Below are 22,702 nucleotides of genomic sequence, written 5' to 3' on the forward strand. Positions count from 1 at the left end.
CATGCAATAAAATCTATAATGTAGAATAAAACTTAAAACTAGAATTTGGAAACTTTTGTTGCTGTTCTTTGAGTTTAAATGCATACAGAATGCGAGTAATAGCATAACAAAAGAGTAAAGCCTTTTAAATGAGTGCAAAGGATCTCAGACACTTCCATTGGCCACATATGTTACTGAAAAGAAAAAAAATGCTTAGATTCTTTAGAAGATTCGGGAACATTCAAACTGTGACCCAGCCCCATTCCATCAGCCCCATTCCATTATTAAATATCATAATAATAATAATAATCAGCCAGCCACAGGACACTAGCATCCAAGAGGTACCTGGGCATTTGTACAGCTTTCGGGCTTGGGCAATATCTCCAGAGCTGAGCCGCGTCCTCTGCCCTATTGGAGGTCTTACTCCATTGACATCATATTTTGGCACAATTGTGTCCAGGAAAATGCCCCTGTAGAAAACCCAAGAAAGAAAACAATCAGTAATCACACATATTGACCCTCAAAATATTTTCATAGATTTGTCACCTATAAAACCCACTTTATTGTGATATCATTTAATCAATTTCCCAACATTTAGTTAACCAGATGGCTATTACTAACCTAACTGCTATGGTTAAATATGGCCAAATTTTGCTGGACCGTTCACTTTCTGCTTGAAAAGTTCAGAGGCTCTAATGTGTTGCAAAATTATTTTAATTGGTTCAAACTACTAATTGTAAGCTTCCACATATAATGCAGTTTTTCTGATTAAAAGTTACTGGATTTAAATTACTATTGGGAGAAAGTAACACGTCTGCCTCTGAAATCAACAGCCAGTTGGTGTGTACCTCTACTTATCATACTATAATCTAATCTAGGAGCAAGTGAAGAGAAACCTTACCTTGAAAAAGTGTTGCGCGCATAGTGCATGATGCTGTCGAAATCATATGTTTCTCCAAGAGATTCCACTTCCTCTGGCTCCATTTTCAAAAAGTTATACTCCTGCCCTGAGGGAATAACAGCCAATCAGAAGGACATCATTATATCCTGCTCCCTAGGAGTCCCAAAGGTTTATTTAGTCATCCTTTTTTTATGAGTAAATCCAAATCTTTCTCAGAAGCACAGATCTATCTTAGGGAAAATAAAAGGCGGTAGAAAATACAGCTTCAGAACTGCCGCTTAGAACAGCAAGTAACTGTCAAATTATAATCTGGCAGTAAATTCGGCAATTTGGAACTTCTGCACTTCGGACATTCGTAAGCATCCAAATGTCCAAATTGCATGAAACCAATGGCACAAGTCTAGTAAGTGGTTGTGGTGGCAGTCTGGGCACTGGGAGCCCTATAGATGTGTAAGTGGTTGTGGTTGCAATCCTGGCACTGGGAGCCCTACAGATGTGTAAGTGGATGGGGTGGCAGTGCTTCCTGGCACTGGGAGCCCTATAGAATAGATGTGTAAGTGGTTGTGGTGGCAGTCCGGGCACTGGTAGCCCTATAGATGTGTAAGTGGTTGAGGTGGCAATCCTGGCACTGGGAGCTCTACAGATGTGCAAGTGGTTACACATCTACAGGGCTCCCAGTGCCCGGACTGCCACCACAACCACTTACACATCTATAGGGCTCCCAGTGCCTGGACTGCCACCACAACCACTTTCATGTCTATAGGGCTACCAGTGCCAGGAATTAGCTGATTGGTCAAGATTCCTGTCATCATTCACATAATTTTCCCTCCCTCTCTCATGTGTTGCCAGTTTTCAGAAATTTTAAGCAATTTGGATCTTCGGCAATTCAGACCAATGTCATTCTGTTCGGCACTTCCGAACTACCGAACTTCGGCACTTCGTAAGCATCCGAATGTCCGAATTGCATGAAATTTGTCGGAATGTACATTCGGAACGAAACGAATTGCGCATGTCTAGATCTAACTTAAAATGACTGCTTTATTTAAGATTTTAATACACATTTTGTATCCAGTGTTCTAAATTCTAAACACTAACCATTTACCCTAAGACCTTAACCTTAACTAAACTACAATGTCAGATTGTTTTGTGCTGTTTAGACAAAATGCTAAAATGCAAGTAGCTTACTTTTAATGTTATAAATTGGCAGTTAGTAGGACATGAAGTAAAGGAAACCACTGTGAACACCTCCAGCCACACATTCTTAAAGTTACAGTGTCTCTTTTCTCCTATTTGTAATGCTGAGATTAATGTTAATGTAACTGTAATCTTGACGTGCTATTCTTTGACTATAAAATGTTGTTCTTTGTCTTAGTTTGACAATTAGCATAACAAAGAATGCATGAATATATCTCTTCAAGAGACATTAGTGAATAGTAACATTTTCTGAACACATATTTAAATACTTAGGATATTAGGTAGACATACTGCAAAACGATTAGGGTTTAAAAGGTCTTGACTTTTTTTTATTCTGCTCAGGTCAGCTATTGCAGATTGCCAAATAATAAAAAAAAAACCCATAAGATAAAATATGAAACTAGTTGCTTCAAAGGAAACAAAGCTCTAGTTTGGCGCAATGTTCTTCTTTTTAAAGGTATATTGTCATTAATCATTCTCATCAGTGGTGTAAAATTGAAAAGAAATAAACAGCGATGCCAAAAAAGTCACAGATTATTTATTAAAAGTCAGTTTTCCTAGAACGAGCAAAACAAAAACTTGTGTTTTTTTACTATTATCAAAGTGTTAAGGACAGGAAGTGCTTTAGGATTTCCTTGTTTAACAAACAGTTTTTATCAGTTCAAGCTACCTCTAATTAAAAAATCTTTCCAGACAAAAAAGTACTTCCTATAGCTTATGGGACTATTCACTAAACAATATGTTGTAGTGAGTTGAAAAGTCAGCTTGGGACATTTAAAAACAAAACAAAAACAGAGTTAGAAAATATCTCCATCTCAAATGAACTGATATTAATTCCATCTATGATATTCTTTTCCCAAATTATCCAGGATGATTGTCAACACAAAACTAAAAAAAACAGATGTACTGTGACAGACCTCTTAATAATTAATATCATGATTTATTATGATACATATCAATACATTTAAGGCAAATGTTGTGAGATAAATCAGACTGATAAAGTTCTTACTTAAGTATGACTTAATCTTGTCTGTTTAACAAAACATAAAACATAGTTCTAACAGGCACTTCTCTCACAAACACATGGGGCCCTCATTGTGAAATATCTTCATCTCTATACATTTTCATGACAATCAGCTCTCCCTTCCACTGTACAATACCAGATGCACTGACCTATACAGCTAGTTTCAATATATTAGAGTCTAACTTTATAGGCCATATCCTGCAAATATCCCCAAATGGAATATCTCTCCTTCCCAAATATTTGTTTTGATGATCATTATACAGGCTAAAGAAAAACTACCCAATTGAATTTCTCCCTGGTTTCTCAAATACCTACTGGATTGACCTTTACTGACCCAATGAGAACTTCCTCATGCACGTTCTCTTTTTCCTACTAAAACATAGCTAATTATCCCTTTGACTACCCCTTGACTTCATGTAGAATCAATTCTTTCTTATTCTTCACAAGTACCTGGTTGGATATTTTCTCTCATGATGGCCACGTGGTCATCTCGGTCTGGTCGTGTATGTTCATGCCAAAATCCAATGACATGACCCAACTCGTGAACCACAATCCCAAATTTGTCACAGTTCTTTCCAATAGAGATGGCTTGAGGGCCACCCCCACGTCGCCCAACATATGAACAGCATCTGTATTAGGATGATAGATAATATCCATCATCTCTGGAGAACAAGCAGAGATACAGTGATAGATAAAGTGTTGGTATAAACAAGTGCTAGTATACCAATTGTTGCAGTGTCACACTTGAGTGAAAGAGAAAGCATAGTTTTGGGAGAAGTAGTATGAGTTACCCGCATGGCCTATAAGTGAACACAATGTAACTGTCCTCATCTGTCCTTTCCAGGAAGGTGACGCACGTGTGCTTCTCCCAGTGTCGCATGGCTTGACGAAATATTGCTCTCTGGCTGCCTGTGACATGTGAGTAAGAGAGATGGGTAGTAAAGTTAAGTAGAAATGGGATAAGAGTAGGATGAATGTTTGGAAGAAGATAATCCAGGAGTATCCATAGGGAAATAGGGGAAATACATTGTAATAAGTATATGATAAAATGAGAGTAAGTACAGAGAGGCAGTAAGAGAGATCTGAATAATTAAGAAAATATACATTAAAGGAGAGGTCGAAATTCAGCAAACAGAGCAACAGTTGTGTAATATTGTTGTATAACTAATCAAAATAGCAATTGTTTTATAATAGAAGGAAATATTTATATTAGGACAAAGAATGAGCAAAAGGGGGAAAAAAGCAGGGACACAGCACACTAACATAGCAAAAGGAAATGTTAGAAAAAGAATGCAGTTAAAAGAGGTAGATCAGATTGATAAAATGTTATTCTGTGAATCTAGTACCTACCACTTTCCCCGTTCCCCATGTTTTCTGTTTATGCAGAGTCACCCACTCACCACTAAAGTTTCCACTGATGACATAAGGTATAACTCCATCTGGCCACACTCGTTCAGGCCGAGAGGTCGCTGCTCGCTTCCCACGGGAGACAATTCTGACTGTCTGACCTTGCCTTCCCTGGTGGCGTGTAGAGCCATCCTGTGTAGAACGTGAGACTGAAAACAGAAAAACCAAGAGAATTCAGTGACAGGACACAAATAAACACTACAAAGTATAGAAAGTGATTATAAATAGAGAACGCTGCAATGTATAACAGTGACTCCAAAATATACATTTCAATGAAAGTACAGCACAGTGACAATATACACAGTACAATATATAATACTATAATGTATAGCACAATTCCTGCAATATATAGCATTGCAATGTATAAAAGGTGGAACACACAGGGCCTGGTTACACTTGCAACCTTTCTGACCACAGGTGTTCTGCAACTGCAATGACCACAAAATAAACAATGTATAGCACAGTAACCTGCTACATAAAACCACTTCTGTGTATAGCATAATGACTTGGGATATGCAACTCTCCTACATATGGCACGCTGACCTGCAACAAAAGACTGCAATGTACAGCCGTGTCCTTCAATATGTTGCAATGTACAACACAATGACCTGCAATCTATAATAGTGCAATATATAGCATAGTGACCTGCAATATAAACAATGTTTAGTATAGGAGTATATTGGTAAGATACCCACAGCTCTATTGGCTTCAGGTAAATACAGAATGACATGCTCATTTATATTGGTAGAACGACAATATGTATTTTCCTTTTTAATGTATATATTTTATGCATTGGTTTTAGTGATTAAAATGTTATGTGAATAACATAAACTAAAAACCATTTTTTAACATAAGAGTATGTAGTGCAGGATCTACAAGAAAGTGATGATGATAACCAAAATTTTGACATCTCCACAGAGAGAAAGACTGGACCATGTTTCCCAGCAACATAGGACAGGTACAGGGGCAAAAGGTATTTAGATCATATTGAAACAAACAAATGTTTCCAGGTACATAGATGCAATCCCAGTTTTATATTACCAAAACGTAGTTTAAATCAGAAAGTAAAGTAAGCAAAGGTCATTGTGTGTGGCTAAAATGCTAATAGAACCAGCATGCTCTACAACTGTACTCTACATATACCATGCTCTACAATAGTACTCTACATATAGCATGCTCTACAACTGTACTCTACATATGGCATGCTCTACAATAGTACTCTACATATAGTGCTCTACAATAGTACTCTACATATAGCATGCTCTACAATAGTACTCTACATATAGAATGTTCTACAATAGTGCTTTACATATGGCATGCTCTACAATAGTGCTCTACATATAGAATGTTCTACAATAGTGCTCTATATATAGCATGCTCTACAATAGTACTCTACATATAGTGCTCTACAATAGTACTCTACATATAGCATGCTCTACAATAATACTCTACATATAGCATGCTCTACAACTGTACTCTACATATACCATGCTCTACAATAGTACTCTACATATAGCATGCTCTACAACTGTACTCTACATATACCATGCTCTACAATAGTACTCTACATATAGTGCTCTACAATAGTACTATACATATAGCATGCTCTACAATAGTACTCTACATATAGAATGTTCTACAATAGTGCTTTACATATGGCATGCTCTACAATAGTGCTCTACATATAGAATGTTCTACAATAGTGCTCTATATATAGCATGCTCTACAATAGTACTCTACATATAGTGCTCTACAATAGTACTCTACATATAGCATGCTCTACAATAATACTCTACATATAGCATGCTCTACAACTGTACTCTACATATACCATGCTCTACAATAGTACTCTACATATAGCATGCTCTACAACTGTACTCTACATATACCATGCTCTACAATAGTACTCTACATATAGTGCTCTACAATAGTACTATACATATAGCATGCTCTACAATAGTACTCTACATATAGAATGTTCTACAATAGTGCTCTATATATAGCATGCTCTACAATAGTGCTCTACATATAGAATGTTCTACAATAGTGCTCTATATATAGCATGCTCTACAATAGTGCTCTAAATATGGCATGCTCTACAATAGTATTCTACAATAGTACTCTACATATAGCTTGCTCTACAATAGTACTCTACATATAGAATGTTCTACAATAGTGCTTTACATATGGCATGCTCTACAATAGTGCTCTACATATAGAATGTTCTACAATAGTGCTCTATATATAGCATGCTCTACAATAGTGCTCTAAATATGGCATGCTCTACAATAGTATTCTACAATAGTACTCTACATATAGCTTGCTCTACAATAGTACTCTACATATAGAATGTTCTACAATAGTGCTTTACATATGGCATGCTCTACAATAGTACTCTACATATGGCATGCTCTACAATAGTGCTCTAAATATGGCATGCTCTACAATAGTACTCTACATATGGCATGCTCTACAATAATACTCTACATGTAGCATGCTCTACAATAGTACTCTACATGTAGCATGCTCTACAATAATACTCTACATGTAGCATGCTCTACAATAGTACTCTACATATAGAATGTTCTACAATAGCGCTCTATATATAGCATGCTCTACAATAGTCCTCTACATATAGCATGTTTTACATATAGTGCTCTACGTATAGCATGTTTTACAATAATACTCTATGCTCTACAATAGTACTCTACATATAGCATGCTCTACAATAGTCCTCAATATATAGCATGCTCTACAATAGTGCTCCATATATAACATGATCTACAATAGTGCTCTACATATAGTGCTCTACAATAGTGTTCTACATATAGTATGCTGTACAATAGTGCTCTATATATAGCATGCTCTACAATAGCCCTCAATATATAGCATGCTCTACAATAGTGCTCCATATATAACATGATCTACAATAGTGCTCTACATATAGCATGCTCTGCAATAGTGCTCTACATATAGCATGCTCTACAGTAGTGCTCTACATATGGCATACTCTACAATAGTGCTCTACATATAGCATGCTCTACAATAGTACTCTACATATAGCATGCTCTACAATACTGCTCTACATTTAGCATTGTCTGCAATAGTGCTCTACATATAGCATGCTCATCATATAATGCTCCACATATAGCATGCTCTACAATAGTGCTCTACATATAGAATGCTCTACAACAGTGATCTACATATAGCATGCTCTACAATAGTGCTCTACATATAGCATGCTCTACAATAGTGCTCTATATGTAGCATGCTCAGCATATAGTGCTCTACATATACCATGCTCTACAATAGTACTCTACATATAGTGCTCTACAATAGTACTATACATATAGCATGCTCTACAATAGTACTCTACATATAGAATGTTCTACAATAGTGCTTTACATATGGCATGCTCTACAATAGTGCTCTACATATAGAATGTTCTACAATAGTGCTCTATATATAGCATGCTCTACAATAGTACTCTACATATAGTGCTCTACAATAGTACTCTACATATAGCATGCTCTACAATAATACTCTACATATAGCATGCTCTACAACTGTACTCTACATATACCATGCTCTACAATAGTACTCTACATATAGCATGCTCTACAACTGTACTCTACATATACCATGCTCTACAATAGTACTCTACATATAGTGCTCTACAATAGTACTATACATATAGCATGCTCTACAATAGTACTCTACATATAGAATGTTCTACAATAGTGCTCTATATATAGCATGCTCTACAATAGTGCTCTACATATAGAATGTTCTACAATAGTGCTCTATATATAGCATGCTCTACAATAGTGCTCTAAATATGGCATGCTCTACAATAGTATTCTACAATAGTACTCTACATATAGCTTGCTCTACAATAGTACTCTACATATAGAATGTTCTACAATAGTGCTTTACATATGGCATGCTCTACAATAGTGCTCTACATATAGAATGTTCTACAATAGTGCTCTATATATAGCATGCTCTACAATAGTGCTCTAAATATGGCATGCTCTACAATAGTATTCTACAATAGTACTCTACATATAGCTTGCTCTACAATAGTACTCTACATATAGAATGTTCTACAATAGTGCTTTACATATGGCATGCTCTACAATAGTACTCTACATATGGCATGCTCTACAATAGTGCTCTAAATATGGCATGCTCTACAATAGTACTCTACATATGGCATGCTCTACAATAATACTCTACATGTAGCATGCTCTACAATAGTACTCTACATGTAGCATGCTCTACAATAATACTCTACATGTAGCATGCTCTACAATAGTACTCTACATATAGAATGTTCTACAATAGCGCTCTATATATAGCATGCTCTACAATAGTCCTCTACATATAGCATGCTTTACATATAGTGCTCTACGTATAGCATGCTCTGCAATAATACTCTATGCTCTACAATAGTACTCTACATATAGCATGCTCTACAATAGTCCTCAATATATAGCATGCTCTACAATAGTGCTCCATATATAACATGATCTACAATAGTGCTCTACATATAGTGCTCTACAATAGTGTTCTACATATAGTATGCTGTACAATAGTGCTCTATATATAGCATGCTCTACAATAGCCCTCAATATATAGCATGCTCTACAATAGTGCTCCATATATAACATGATCTACAATAGTGCTCTACATATAGCATGCTCTGCAATAGTGCTCTACATATAGCATGCTCTACAGTAGTGCTCTACATATGGCATACTCTACAATAGTGCTCTACATATAGCATGCTCTACAATAGTACTCTACATATAGCATGCTCTACAATACTGCTCTACATTTAGCATTGTCTGCAATAGTGCTCTACATATAGCATGCTCATCATATAATGCTCCACATATAGCATGCTCTACAATAGTGCTCTACATATAGAATGCTCTACAACAGTGCTCTACATATAGCATGCTCTACAATAGTGCTCTACATATAGCATGCTCTACAATAGTGCTCTATATGTAGCATGCTCAGCATATAGTGCTCTACATATAGCATGCTCTACAATAGTGCTCTACATATAGCATGATTTACAATAGTGCTCTACATAGAGCATGCTCAGCATATAGTGCTCTACAATAGTGCTCTGCATAGAGTATGCTGTTCAATAGTGCTCTAAATATAGCATTTATACAATAGTGCTCTAAATATAGCATGTACACAGCAGTGCTCTACATATAGCATGTACACAATTGGATCATATATCACTTGGGACAAATCCTCCTCTATATTTGTAAGAAACCTTACAATCTGCACTAATGAGGGGTTAAGAGGAAATAACAGCATGACATGTATAATTGGAGGAGAAACCAATAACACCTTCATGACAAGTATAAGGCATAATCCTTTATATAATTTCAGTCTTTAAACACCATGATTTACTAAGGGATTAAGAATGTCTTAGAAAAGGGCTTAGCACGGGTATAGCAGTAACCAGCTGGAATGCATTATGAGAGAAGTTAAATCTTGAATACAGGACAGCCAAAGCCAATACACTAGACTAGACATAGAGAACATGTCCTTACCAGCCAGAAGAAGGTGCTTTGGAATAAATGTTTTGTATATGATCACCTACCATAATAATTTGAAAATCTGGCACTTGAACAACTAATTGAAAAGGATGTATATATCATTTCAAGCTACAAATATGTTTAATGAGTTGAATGGCATCTACCCGATCCTGTTTGTTGACAAATAGGAATAATATCACATTGTGCGTATATAGGTGTATGCCTTGCTTCATCAATATGGTTTCTCATGGTACCGTCTTCCATTTAGATAAAACCTTGTGTACCAGAACGGTAGGGGTCTTGTTCAGAACACCTATATCTCACATAATAAATATGCATAGTGACAATCTTCCACACATTGAAGCCTGTGGAGGGGATGTGATGAAGGGCACTACTTTGGAGAGAACAGTTCCTAGCAACATCAAACCCCTTTGTCAAAATGTGGATCCCTTCAAAAACCTTTTCTCTCAATGCCAGTTCCCACCCCTGGATAGCACTGGATCCAAGAACTGGGAGGAGGCCCATTGTTGTACTACATGAAAACCTGATCATTTCGTTTTTATGAACGAGTGAGGAGACATGTAAAGTCGTTTATCATTGGACTTGTTTTACTATACGCTGTATGCATTACTTTGAAATATGTTGATCAGTATTTAAGTTTAAAAAAGTTAAGGGGCGGAGCAATAAAATTAAGGGACAGAGCAACAGCTTAATGATGCAGAGATTTTTCACAACCCGAAGAAAAACAGTAAAACTGAAGTTCAAATGAAGTAAAAAATTCTATTTACCTTTATCCCCCACTTTTGGTTTTAAAATTGAATCAGGAACAAACAGCATGAGCATATAGAACCGAGATTATACCATAAGGCTATAGTTGTTTGGTTTTTGAAGATGTCTTTTCAGCAAGCTCTGGTAACGGAATGCAATATTGAGCATTTTTTGGATACCTACTTACCTCATAACCATACTCATTTTTCTGCTTTATAATGGAGAAGAAATCGAAAAAGAGGCAGTTCTCCTAGCTAGACCACAAGATATTGGGGTTTTCTTCTCCATGCTTAAAATGGCAGTTCCACATGTCATAAGACATGTCATTCTCAGAAGAAACCTTGCTTGATGCAACCAATATCATGCCATAAATAGGTGAACTGTACCACACATTATTCAAAGATGACAGATACACCAGCAACAAAGAAAGATATTAAATATTTATTGAAAGAAATCAGACAACTCTTTCAAGTGGATCCCTCAGTAATTAAAGAGGAAATCCACACTTTAGCGGGTAGAGTGAAGACCTAAGAGGAACAGGCTCATGATGGCTGCTCCTAACAGATCGCCATCCTCCCAATTTATTGTCACGACAGCTAGTGTGGTCCAGCACGCAGAACTATGTAGTATCTACATCATGGGTCGTCAACCTGGTCCCTACCGCCCACTAGTGGGCGTTTTAGGATTCCAGGTGGGCGGTAGGGATTTCCAGGTTTTGACGCCCGGCGGGTTCCAGCCGGCGGTACTCGTGCGACTGGGTACCGCCGTGACCATTTGCGGCCCCGGCCCGCGCGGCAAACCGCCGGGGCCGCATATGGAGGTGTCCATCGGGTGGCCCATGCTGTCAGGGCCACCCGATGGATGTGGATTGTGAGGGGGCCCGGTCAGCGCTGGGCGCTTTAACAGCACGACCGGGCCCCCTGTGATGACATCACAGAGCTGGGAGGAAGTGATTCCCCGGTCACTCCTCCCAGCTAAAACTGAGAGCCGCGCGGGAGGAACACCAGGGAGTCAGAGTGACTCCCATCCACCTGAGCCACCACTGGACCCCAGGGAAAGTCACCCTCCTGCACCTTAAAGGTAGGAAACAGGAGGGTGACTTAAATATAATGTGTGTGTGTGTCTTTGTAGGTATGTCTTGTGTGTGTGTGTCTTTGTATGTCGTGTGTGTGTGTCTGTCTGTATGTGTCTTTGTATGTATGTCTTGTGTGTGTGTATGTGTCTGTCTGTATATATGTGTGTCTGTATGTATGTGTGTCTTGTCTTTGTATGTGTCATTGTATGTGTGTCTTGTGTGTCTGCATGTGTGTGTGCATGTCTGTGTGTGTCTGTTTGTATGTGTGCCTGTCTGTTTGTATGTATGTGTCTTGTGTGTGTGTGTATGTGTGCCTGTCGGTGTGCTTGTCTGTGTCTTTGTGTGTGTATGTATGTGTGTATGTGTGCCTGTCTGTGTGTCTGTATGCGTGTGTCTTGTATGTCTGTGTGTGTGTATGTCTGTTTCTGTTTTAAATTAAGAAATTCCAATGAATTTCCATTTGAAATAATCACAAACGCATGCCTCGTCTAGAAGTTTTCACAACCTAAAAATGTGAATTATTCCAGCCATATTGTCAACGCCATTCTGATATAAACCTCTTGGATATGTCTGCTTTGCTAGAAATTACATCTTAGAACATTTATTTGTCATAGATAACCTCTGTGCCTCCATCTGCAGTAAAAGCCCGTCTGCACTTTGGGACAGACAATAACCAGAAGCCTTAAAAGCCATACAAAAACACAGTCATTGAAAATAAAAATGACCAGAGGAGTGCCATCTTTCGATGACGCAATATACAGCCTATCAAAAGTGAAATAATAAAAATAAGTCACCCTCCTGCACCTTAAATGTAGGAAACAGGAGGGTGACTTAAATATAATGTGTGTGTCTGCATGTGTGGGTGTCTATGTATGTCTTGTGTGTGTGCATGTCTGTGTGTGCATGTATGTGTCTTGTGTGTGTCTGTATGTGTGTGTGTGTATGTGTCTTGTATGTGTGTCTTGTGTGTGTATGTGTATGTGTGTGTCTGTATGTGTCTTTGTATGTGTGTATGTATGTGTCATGTGTGTATGTATGTGTTGTGTGTTTGTATGTGTGTGTGTGCGTGTATGTGTGTCTGTATGTGTCTGTGTGTGTGTATGTATGTGTGTCTTGTGTGTGTGTGGGTGTCTGTATGTGTGCCTGTATGTGTGTGTCTGTATGTGTGTCTGTATGTGTGCCTGTCTGTTATAGTGGGCTACCTAGCTCAGCCTTCATACTGGGCATTGCTACAAGGAAGGTTAAAAAAATAGAAAAAAGGGAAAAAAAGGTGGGGAGGAGAATTGAGGAGGGAGAGGAGATGAGCTGACGCACAAATGAGAAATCATATGCGCAAACAGAGAAGTCGTCTGAATATCACTGAAAGAGACCTTCGTTTGTTCCTTACGAAAATCGAACCAGATATCAAATATTTAGTCTCGCAGCATCAACCTCAAGGATCTCATTAATCACTAGTAAAGGTAATTTCAATTTACTTTATTGTTTTCTCATTAAACTTTATAAAGTTAAAACCTTATAAACCTGCATTAAGTAGAAATAAAAAGATAAATGTACGTACATTTTTTTTTTTTTTTAAACACCCTCCTTTCTAAAAAAATATTCTGCATTTGCGCGAAAACTGGTGGGCGGTAAAGAAATTATTTCAACCAAAAAGATGCATTAGTGGGCGGTAGGTAAAAAAAGGTTGACTACCACTGATCTACATAGACAGAACAGAAAAAGATAGAACGTAAACCAGTCCTTAGAATGGCCGGAATTATACGTTAAAGACAGAGAATAGTCAAGGGATAGCCGAGGTCAAGGAAGCCAGAAATACACAATATCGTTAAACAAGCCAAGTCAGGGAAACCAGAAATCAGAATAGTCAGGAATAGCCAAGGTCAAAATACCGGGAATACCAAAGACAGGACAAGAAAATCTTGGGAACCAGGAACGGAAACCATGACAGGGCAATGAACCAGGGAACTTCAGGGATTTAAATCTCCCTCCTTTGGCTATGATTGGTCACATCTGACCCCAGAATGTGCGTGTGCGTCAACGTCGTGACCCTGGGGGGCGGGGCGAGCCGGGGGCCGTGACACTTATATGCAGACACTTAAAGCTCATGGTGAGGTTCTGATGAAATTGTTGGACGAGTAGGATAGGAGTCATCTAAAGATGATAAAAGCTAGAGGCATTCCAGAGACTTCCGATAGGGGGGAAATGACACACTTCCTACACCACTTATTTTAGGGTCTCTTTATCAAGACACAGGCCAAAATATTATCTTAGATGGCTACTGTTGTATAACTAAATCTGGTAAAGCCACATCACCCTACCTGAGGGGTTTGATTTCAAGTTTGTTACTCATTTAGATAGGATGTTACATATGTCTGCAGAATGATGCTCACCCAATTACTTGTTTGAATCACATATTATATTTCTATCCTAACCTCCCAAAATCAACTTTATTGTGGCAGCTATAACTTTGGCCAGTGAGCAAAATTTTACGACACCTAAATATCCCATACTTCTGGGGCATTCCCAGGGCTCACCATATCACTAAACACGCGATACTCTTTAAACTTACAGTTTCAACGGAATACACAGTTTTCTACAAAGCCTCTGCATTTGACCTGTTGAAAGGTCTCAGTCTACAGCTCCTACCAAACATCACTGTGATGTAGAGAGTCTTAACTCTTTGATGCCTTTTCACAGTTCTTCTTCCTCTGTGGCACCTGGGGGGCCTGCTCGCTGAACCACATTTATATTATTTCGTCACTTGTATAGCTCCCTATGGTCTACTTTCAGGTCATTTAATACTACCTGTGATTCTTGCTGGCAGTGTTCTTGTCATGCCCGTTACCAGTAATTCCTGTCTCTTCCGGGTTGACGGAGTTTAGCCACACACCCTTTCTGACGCGGTCTCATCACGCTACATAATGCGACCGCGCCAGACACAAGACGCTGGATTAATGAACAGCATACTGCGGAATTTAACCGGCTGAAAACTCTCTCTGCAACTTACCTGTGTACCGAACCGGACTGAAACTCGTCTAACCGCCTTCTCCTCTCCTCGACCACGTCTAGTATCTGGACTCCTCTCGTCCTGTCTCCTAAAGATCCTCCCCGGAGGGGAACTCTGGAACCTAAACTTCACCCTCTGGAAGCTAAGTTAATCGTTTCATCTGTTATACGAACTTTTTCTCTCAAAGACTCCTGAGCAATCATTCATTGGTCTGCTCTCAAGTTCTCCAATCATTACTGCTGTAACCTGCTCATTAAACATTCAGGCTCCAGCTGATAACGTATCCTGCTAACTACAAACCCTAAAACAAATCACTGTTGTTTTAAACTTCATTATAGCTTCCTTCATTTAACTTAACTCTTGCAAAAGCAAATGTACTAGATTGCAAATAGGAAGCCGTTTTCCAATACTGAAGTATTTAAAGTTACAGTACCTATATTCTCCTTCAACCAAATATTTAAAGATACAGTACCAGTATTTCCTATATTGAATTGCCAGTTCCTATATTACTCTCTATAATTCTCAATCTTCAATTAAATCCTAAGAAATCTGCAGTTGAGCTCCACCTCAATCTATGTAAGCGTGACAGATTAATCCAGCCCTTGTAATGGATCCAGCGGATTTCGATTCAAAATTTACTACGCTGAATCAAAGAGTCGATACACTTGCCCAAGGCATGCAAGATCTCCAGGTTACAAATGAATGGATTCTTACTTATGTCAGAGACTTACAAACCCACACTCCTCATACTGTTATGCACTCAGCTAGCGACCCTGCTGTCTGTAATCCCGAAAAGTTTTCTGGAGATAGATCAAAATACAGGGAGTTTCTTAATTCCTGCAAATTATTGATTGCTCTAAAACCTCGATCTTATCCCACTGAAAGATCTAAGGTTTGTTCAGTTATCTCCTTCCTAAGAGGTGAACCTATGGCCTGGGCCCACTCCTTCTTGGAAAATGACGATCCCATCTTAGACTCATTGGATGAATTTTTTGAAGCTATGTCTCTCCTTTACGAAGATCCTAACAAACAGTCTACAGCTGATTTAACCATCAGAACCCTTCAGCAAAAACATAGACCTGTCGAAGATTACATAGCTGAGTTTAAAAGATGGGCAATAGAAACTCAATGGAATGACATAACCCTGCGCAACCAGTTTCGAATTGGGTTATCCGAAGGAGTAAAGGATGAACTTTCTAGAACTGAACTTCCTCCTACATTAAACGCTCTTATTCAACTATCAATCAGCATTGACAGAAGGCTTAGAGAAAGAAAGGCCGAAAAAGCTCTCTCAGGTTCATCATGGAGAAACCAGTTGCTCCTCCAAAAACAGCTGAAAAACCAACATCACCTAATGAACCTATGGAAATAGGCACTATAAGAAGTCCTCTCACACTAGAAGAAAAAAACTAGAAGACGTCTACTAAACCTCTGTATGTACTGTGCCTCACAAGATCACTTGATCCCAGATTGCCCTTTATTGAAACGGCCAAGGGGTGGTAAGCATGCTCATACCACTTCTATACTAAGTCCACTTCCTTCTAAATCAACCACTCAATTTTTCTCTATTTCTCTCATATTACAGTGGGACAAAGAAAGAATTACGACTGAAGCCATCATTGATTCTGGGGCTAACGGGGTGTTCATCGATTCATCCTTTGTAACCAAAAATAAAATTCCTTGTGTTCGTAAAAGCACTTCTGTTTCTGTCAGAGTGATTGATGGCTCCCTCATAGCCTCGGGCCCTATAATAAATGAAACTATTCCTGTAAGAACAACCACCCTTAATACTCATATCGAATATCTTATATTTGATGTTATTTCTTCTCCTCTTTATCCGGTCATCCTAGGAATCAACTGGTTAAGGGACCACAACCCACAAATTACTTGGTCTCCCTTCTCTCTCACCTTTAACTCCGAATATTGTAAAGAAACATGCTTACAACATATTCCACTTCTTCAGACTATTGAAGAACCAACTATACCTTCCTGCTATTCTGAGTTCTCTGATGTATTCAGTAAAAAGGAAGCTGAAACACTCCCACCTCATCGTCCCTACGACTGTCCTATCGACCTCATACCTGGTGCCCCCATACCTTTTGGGCACATCTACCCTCTCTCTGAATCTGAATTAAAATTCCTCAAGGAGTACTTGGATGAAAACCTCCGTAAAGGGTTCATTAGACCCTCCAGCTCACCTGCTGCCTCCAGTATGTTTTTCGTGAGGAATAAAGACCAGACCATTCGTCCCATCATAGATTACAGAGCCTTAAACAAAATAATAGTTAAAAATCGTTATCCTCTTCCCCTGATAAACGAGCTGATCGAAAGGTTAAAAACAGCCACCATCTACACTAAGCTTGACCTCCGTGGGGCATATAACCTCGTTAGAATCAAGGCTAACGATGAATGGAAAACTGCCTTCCGAATGAGATATGGCCTCTACGAGTATCTTGTGATGCCTTTCGGCCTCTGCAACGCCCCTGCAACCTTTCAACATTTTATAAATGACATCTTCAAGGATCTTCTATACGTCTGTGTTATCATCTATTTAGATGACATTCTTATATATTCTAATACTCCTGAGGAACACAAAAAACACGTGAGATGGGTGTTATCCCGACTTAGAACTCATAAATTATACGCTAAACCAGAAAAATGTCTCTTTAATGTTAATGAAATAACCTTCTTAGGTTACGTTATTACTCCTCATTCGATTGGCATGGATAGTTCTAAAATCAATTGTATCCTCAACTGGCCCATTCCTTCTAATGTAAAAGAATTACAACGTTTTCTGGGGTTTGCTAACTTCTACAGAAAATGTATTAAAAATGACTCTGACGTAGCTCATTCACTTAACAGCAAAAAACATGCTTTCAACTGGAATGAAAAGGCTCAAAAGGCTTTCGATGAATTAAAAAGAAGATTTACAACTGCTCCTATCCTTCAACTCCCAGACCCCACATGTCTTTATGTCCTTGAAACAGATGCTTCAGAAACAGCCATCGGAGCTGTCCTCTCCCAACACAAAACTCCTCAAGATCCTCTTCATCCCGTTGCCTTTTTCTCACGTTCCATGTCTCATGCCGAAAAGAATTACCCTATAGGAGAAAAAGAATTATTGAGTATAAAATCAGCCTTAGAAACCTGGCGACATCTTCTTGAAGGAACACAAACTCCTATAATAGTTTATACTGACCATAAAAACCTTGAATATCTTCACTCCAACAAAACTCTCTCTGCGAGGCAAGTAAGATGGAACCTCTTCTTCTCCCGGTTTAATTTTCAAATTGTTTTTAGACCTGGGGCTAGGACAAAAAGGCGGATGCCCTTTCCAGAATTCACCAAGACCTTGAATTGGAACCCCCACATGCAGTCATCGGAGTCTTAACATCCCTTATAGATGACATAAAAGGCCTAATTCCGGATTCTCTTGAACTTCCTAAATCAATTAAGTTATCACTGAAAGATGGTCTCTATTATTTCAATGATAGGATTTACATTCCTCCCCCATTCAGAAATAAAATACTCAAATTTATTCATGATTCTCCTCTGGCTGGTCATCCTGGTATAAAAAAGACCCTAGAATTATCCAAAAGATATTATTGGTGGCCTCACCAGGACACCACCATCGAATCCTATGTCAAAACTTGTTCAACCTGCCAAAGATCCAAATCTGACCATCATCAACCCTTTGGTCAATTGTTGAATCTACCGATCCCGGAAAGACCTTGGCAATCCATTTCCATGGACTTTTTGGTGGAACTTCCACTTTCTCAACATCATTCTACCATTTTAGTAGTAGTAGACCGATTCACAAAAATGTCCCATTTCATTCCTTTGAAGAAATTACCCTCATCATCCGAACTTTCAAAAACATTCCTCGATAATATAGTGAAACTTCATGGACTTCCAGACGAAATCATATCGGACTGTGGAACCCAGTTTACCTCCAAATTCTGGAACGCATTGTGTGCTTCTCTTCGTATTCAACGTAAACTATCTTCCGCTTATCATCCTCAAACCAATGGGCAAACTGAAAGAGTTAACCAATGCTTAGAACAATATTTACGATGCTATTGTTCCCACCTACAGGATGATTGGATGACATGGTTGCCCATGGCCGAATTTGCATACAACAACTCAGTTCATACAAGCAGCAAAATGACTCCCTTCTTCTCCAATTATGGGTTTCATCCTTCCTCATTTCCTGCTCATATAATTCCTTCATCTAACCCCACCGTTTCGGATCAAATCTCTCATATGTCCTCCCTATTTCGACAATTGCATGAAAATCTTGAAGTAGCATCCTCCAACCAAAATAAGTTTTTTGATGCTAAAAGACAACCTCCTCCCGTTTATAAAATTGGCGATCTTGTCTGGCTCTCCTCAAAAAACATCTCCACCAACCGTCCTTCAAAGAAACTAAGTTCCCTTTTCCTTGGTCCTTTTCAAATATTGTATCATAAACCCTAACGTTGTGAAATTGAAGCTTCCACCTACTTTTAAACTTCACCCCGTCTTCCATGTCTCCTTACTCAAGCCCCATCATCCTGACCCTTTCCAAAGAGATGTAGTCACTTCTCCTGATCCTATATTGGTACGTGGTGAAGAAGAATACGAGGTCCAAAAAATTCTGGATTCACGGATCCATCGTGGCTCTTTACAGTACCTCATTAGATGGAAGGGTTACGGAGTTGATGAGGATACATGGGAAAACTCCTCTGTGATCCATGCCGATAAGTTACTTACAGCATTCCACAAACGTTATCCATCCAAACCACGTGGATAGCACCCGGTGGGTGCTCCTTAAAGGGGGGGTACTGTCATGCCCGTTACCAGTAATTCCTGTCTCTTCCGGGTTGACGGAGTTTAGCCACACCCTCTCTCTGACGCGGTCTCATCACGCTACATAATGCGACTGCGCCAGACACAAGACGCTGGATTAATGAACAGCGTACTGCGGAATTTAACCGGCTGAAAACTCTCTCTGCAACTTACCTGTGTACCGAACCGGACTGAAACTCGTCTAACCGCCTTCTCCTCTCCTCGACCACGGCTAGTATCTGGACTCCTCTCGTCCTGTCTCCTAAAGATCCTCCCCGGAGGGGAACTCTGGAACCTAAACTTCACCCTCTGGAAGCTAAGTTAATCGTTTCATCTGTTATACGAACTTTTTCTCTCAAAGACTCCTGAGCAATCATTCATTGGTCTGCTCTCAAGTTCTCCAATCATTACTGCTGTAACCTGCTCATTAAACATTCAGGCTCCAGCTGATAACGTATCCTGCTAACTACAAACCCTAAAACAAATCACTGTTGTTTTAAACTTCATTATAGCTTCCTTCATTTAACTTAACTCTTGCAAAAGCAAATGTACTAGATTGCAAATAGGAAGCCGTTTTCCAATACTGAAGTATTTAAAGTTACAGTACCTATATTCTCCTTCAACCAAATATTTAAAGATACAGTACCAGTATTTCCTGTATTGAATTGCCAGTTCCTATATTACTCTCTATAATTCTCAATCTTCAATTAAATCCTAAGAAATCTGCAGTTGAGCTCCACCTCAATCTATGTAAGCGTGACAGTTCTAGCCTAGTAACAGCACCCTTCCTTACTAATCTAGTCTAGTTGGCTAACACTCCCACAATTAAGCTGCTGTCTCTACTTTATGCCTGCTGATCAGAGGGCTACTTTGCTTTACTTTGTCCTGTTACAAGGATTATTTTATTTGCTACTTGTATTTTTAAAAAATGGTGCGAATATGATCTTTGGTCTATTTATCTGCATGATAAGAAAGATAAAATAATAATAATAATAATAATAATAATAAATGGTTTAACCTGCAAGGATAAATATAACTTACAATAGTTATATCCTGAGGTACAGATTTTATTCACGTATTTCTAACCAATTTGGACTTCCTGTTGGCACAGTAGGTATTAAGGCCTTGTCTGTGTCTGTGAGGATGTGGGAATAGGGATTCTACAGGGATATGGAAACAGGAGAATTGCAAGCAGGAGATAACTGAGTTTAGCAAGCATGATTAAATTGTAATTTTAAGAAAAACTTTAAAAAGCTAAAAATAAAAGAATGTCAACTGCAACTGCAGAGTTCAGCACATACAACCCTCTGACAGTGAAATAGATAACATGAAGATGTTGTCAGTAACACATTTCTGCTGATGTAGCAAGTACTCAGGGATAGTTTGTGCATGTACAGATCCCTGTCACTCAGCCATGAACTCTCTTATCAGAACAGGCTTGGTAGTGACAAATCACTTGGTTCAGGAAATGCTGTGAAGACACTGTAACCCTGATGCTAGAGGTTCAAGAGCCACAATATATTTTTTGGGATTAGTCTTAAAAAAAAAAAAAAAAAAAATGATATCCAGTTACTACAAGAGTAGTCTAAAATTTCAGACAGCATTTGGAAGTACAGGTCACATTAGACATAGCAGGCATTTTGGTATATCAAAAATATCTTAAATTGCCTACTTTATTCCCTCAGGTTAATCTGGCAGTTTTTATATACCAGAGACACTATTTTATGTTTCATTATAATTTTTATTTTTAATCAGAGCACTTCAAAGGTCAAGTGCAAGGCCTCCATAGCAATTTCCCAAACTTCCCTTGCAACCTCAAGTTCTGATTCCTAAACACTGATTCCTAAAGTTCTCTTATCCAAGTTCCTGCTCACTCACATTGTTCATCTCACATCCTTCTAGCAGTTTCTTGTTATGGAGACTAATCTGAGTTGTACCTATAACTCTTCTTTATGTCCTGGCACATTTCCAAATTTTATTTAGCACGCAAATTGTTATTACAATTCAATGAGAACTTAAAAAAACAAAACAGAAAACTCTGTTGCCTGATAAATATTAAGGATTAGTAAAATCTTATATTAATTCACAACATGTTGTGTTATGCGTTCAGTACACTAGGACACAGCAGCTGGCCCAAGTGTGACAAGTCATAGCCTTGGGTTTGGACTAAATGACCAGAAAACTGAAAACTGGCCTGTTGGTGACTTATCTGGGAGACTTTAAACCACAACACGATCCTCAGCAGATACCAATTCACTCAGCTATCTATGTCTAGAAAGAATCCCCCTACAATATTGTTCTCAATCTTAATTCCAACAAAGTTTTGACCTTTTGAGATTTATTCTTCATTATTAAAAAATTATACTACCAGGTACTTCCAGTAACACAATGCAATTCCAATATCTAACATTTTTCTTAAACATATGTTAATTTCATTCAGTACCTAATCACTTTCGAAAACATTAGGTTTTGCCCATTAGGGACCAAGTGGCACACACTTCGGAGATCACAATCTGGTCTCTAAAGAACACATGGCAGCATGGAAGGTCTGTCTTTTTCAGCAGATCTATGCATTCCTGCAGTCTTTAGTTGAATGGGTTAATCCAGTGTAGAATAGAATCATAAAAAAAATGTATTGAATAGTCCACCATTGGTCCCAGTAGAGAGAGATATGGACAAAGCACTTGCCTGACATGAGGTGCACCTAGTGACACTAGGCTTCACCATAGTCCATTTTAAAATTTCTAATAAAAGCCTTCCCTGTCGGAACAATATAAGAAGATTATTTCTTTAAAATGCTATTTCCTTTGAGTATACTCAACAAAAATGCATTTACATACTGTTAGCTCTAACTATGGATGCCCACCTATAGTGCTTTGCAATATATCTTCTTATCCGTAATTTGTAATTTATTTTATATAGCAATACTATACGAAATAGCTATAGATGCTAATAT

The 22,702-nt window shown here is 38.5% G+C and overlaps 1 protein-coding gene across 2 annotated transcripts in view; it reads right to left on the reverse strand.

The window, feature by feature from the left end:
* The window catches only part of BMP1 (bone morphogenetic protein 1), a 90,742-nt gene that overhangs the window by 34,797 nt on the left and 33,243 nt on the right, over positions 1-22,702 (reverse strand). For both annotated transcript variants that reach the window (XM_063448476.1, XM_063448477.1), the window contains exons 3-7: positions 4,499-4,654; positions 3,890-4,007; positions 3,549-3,727; positions 881-986; positions 325-449 (exon numbers count right to left, since the gene is read on the reverse strand). In XM_063448476.1, coding sequence (XP_063304546.1) covers positions 325-449; positions 881-986; positions 3,549-3,727; positions 3,890-4,007; positions 4,499-4,654 — 684 coding nt within the window. The remainder of the gene's footprint in view (positions 1-324; positions 450-880; positions 987-3,548; positions 3,728-3,889; positions 4,008-4,498; positions 4,655-22,702) is intronic.

This window comes from Pelobates fuscus, chromosome 3, assembly GCF_036172605.1.
Source record: "Pelobates fuscus isolate aPelFus1 chromosome 3, aPelFus1.pri, whole genome shotgun sequence".
Taxonomy (NCBI): domain Eukaryota; kingdom Metazoa; phylum Chordata; class Amphibia; order Anura; family Pelobatidae; genus Pelobates; species Pelobates fuscus.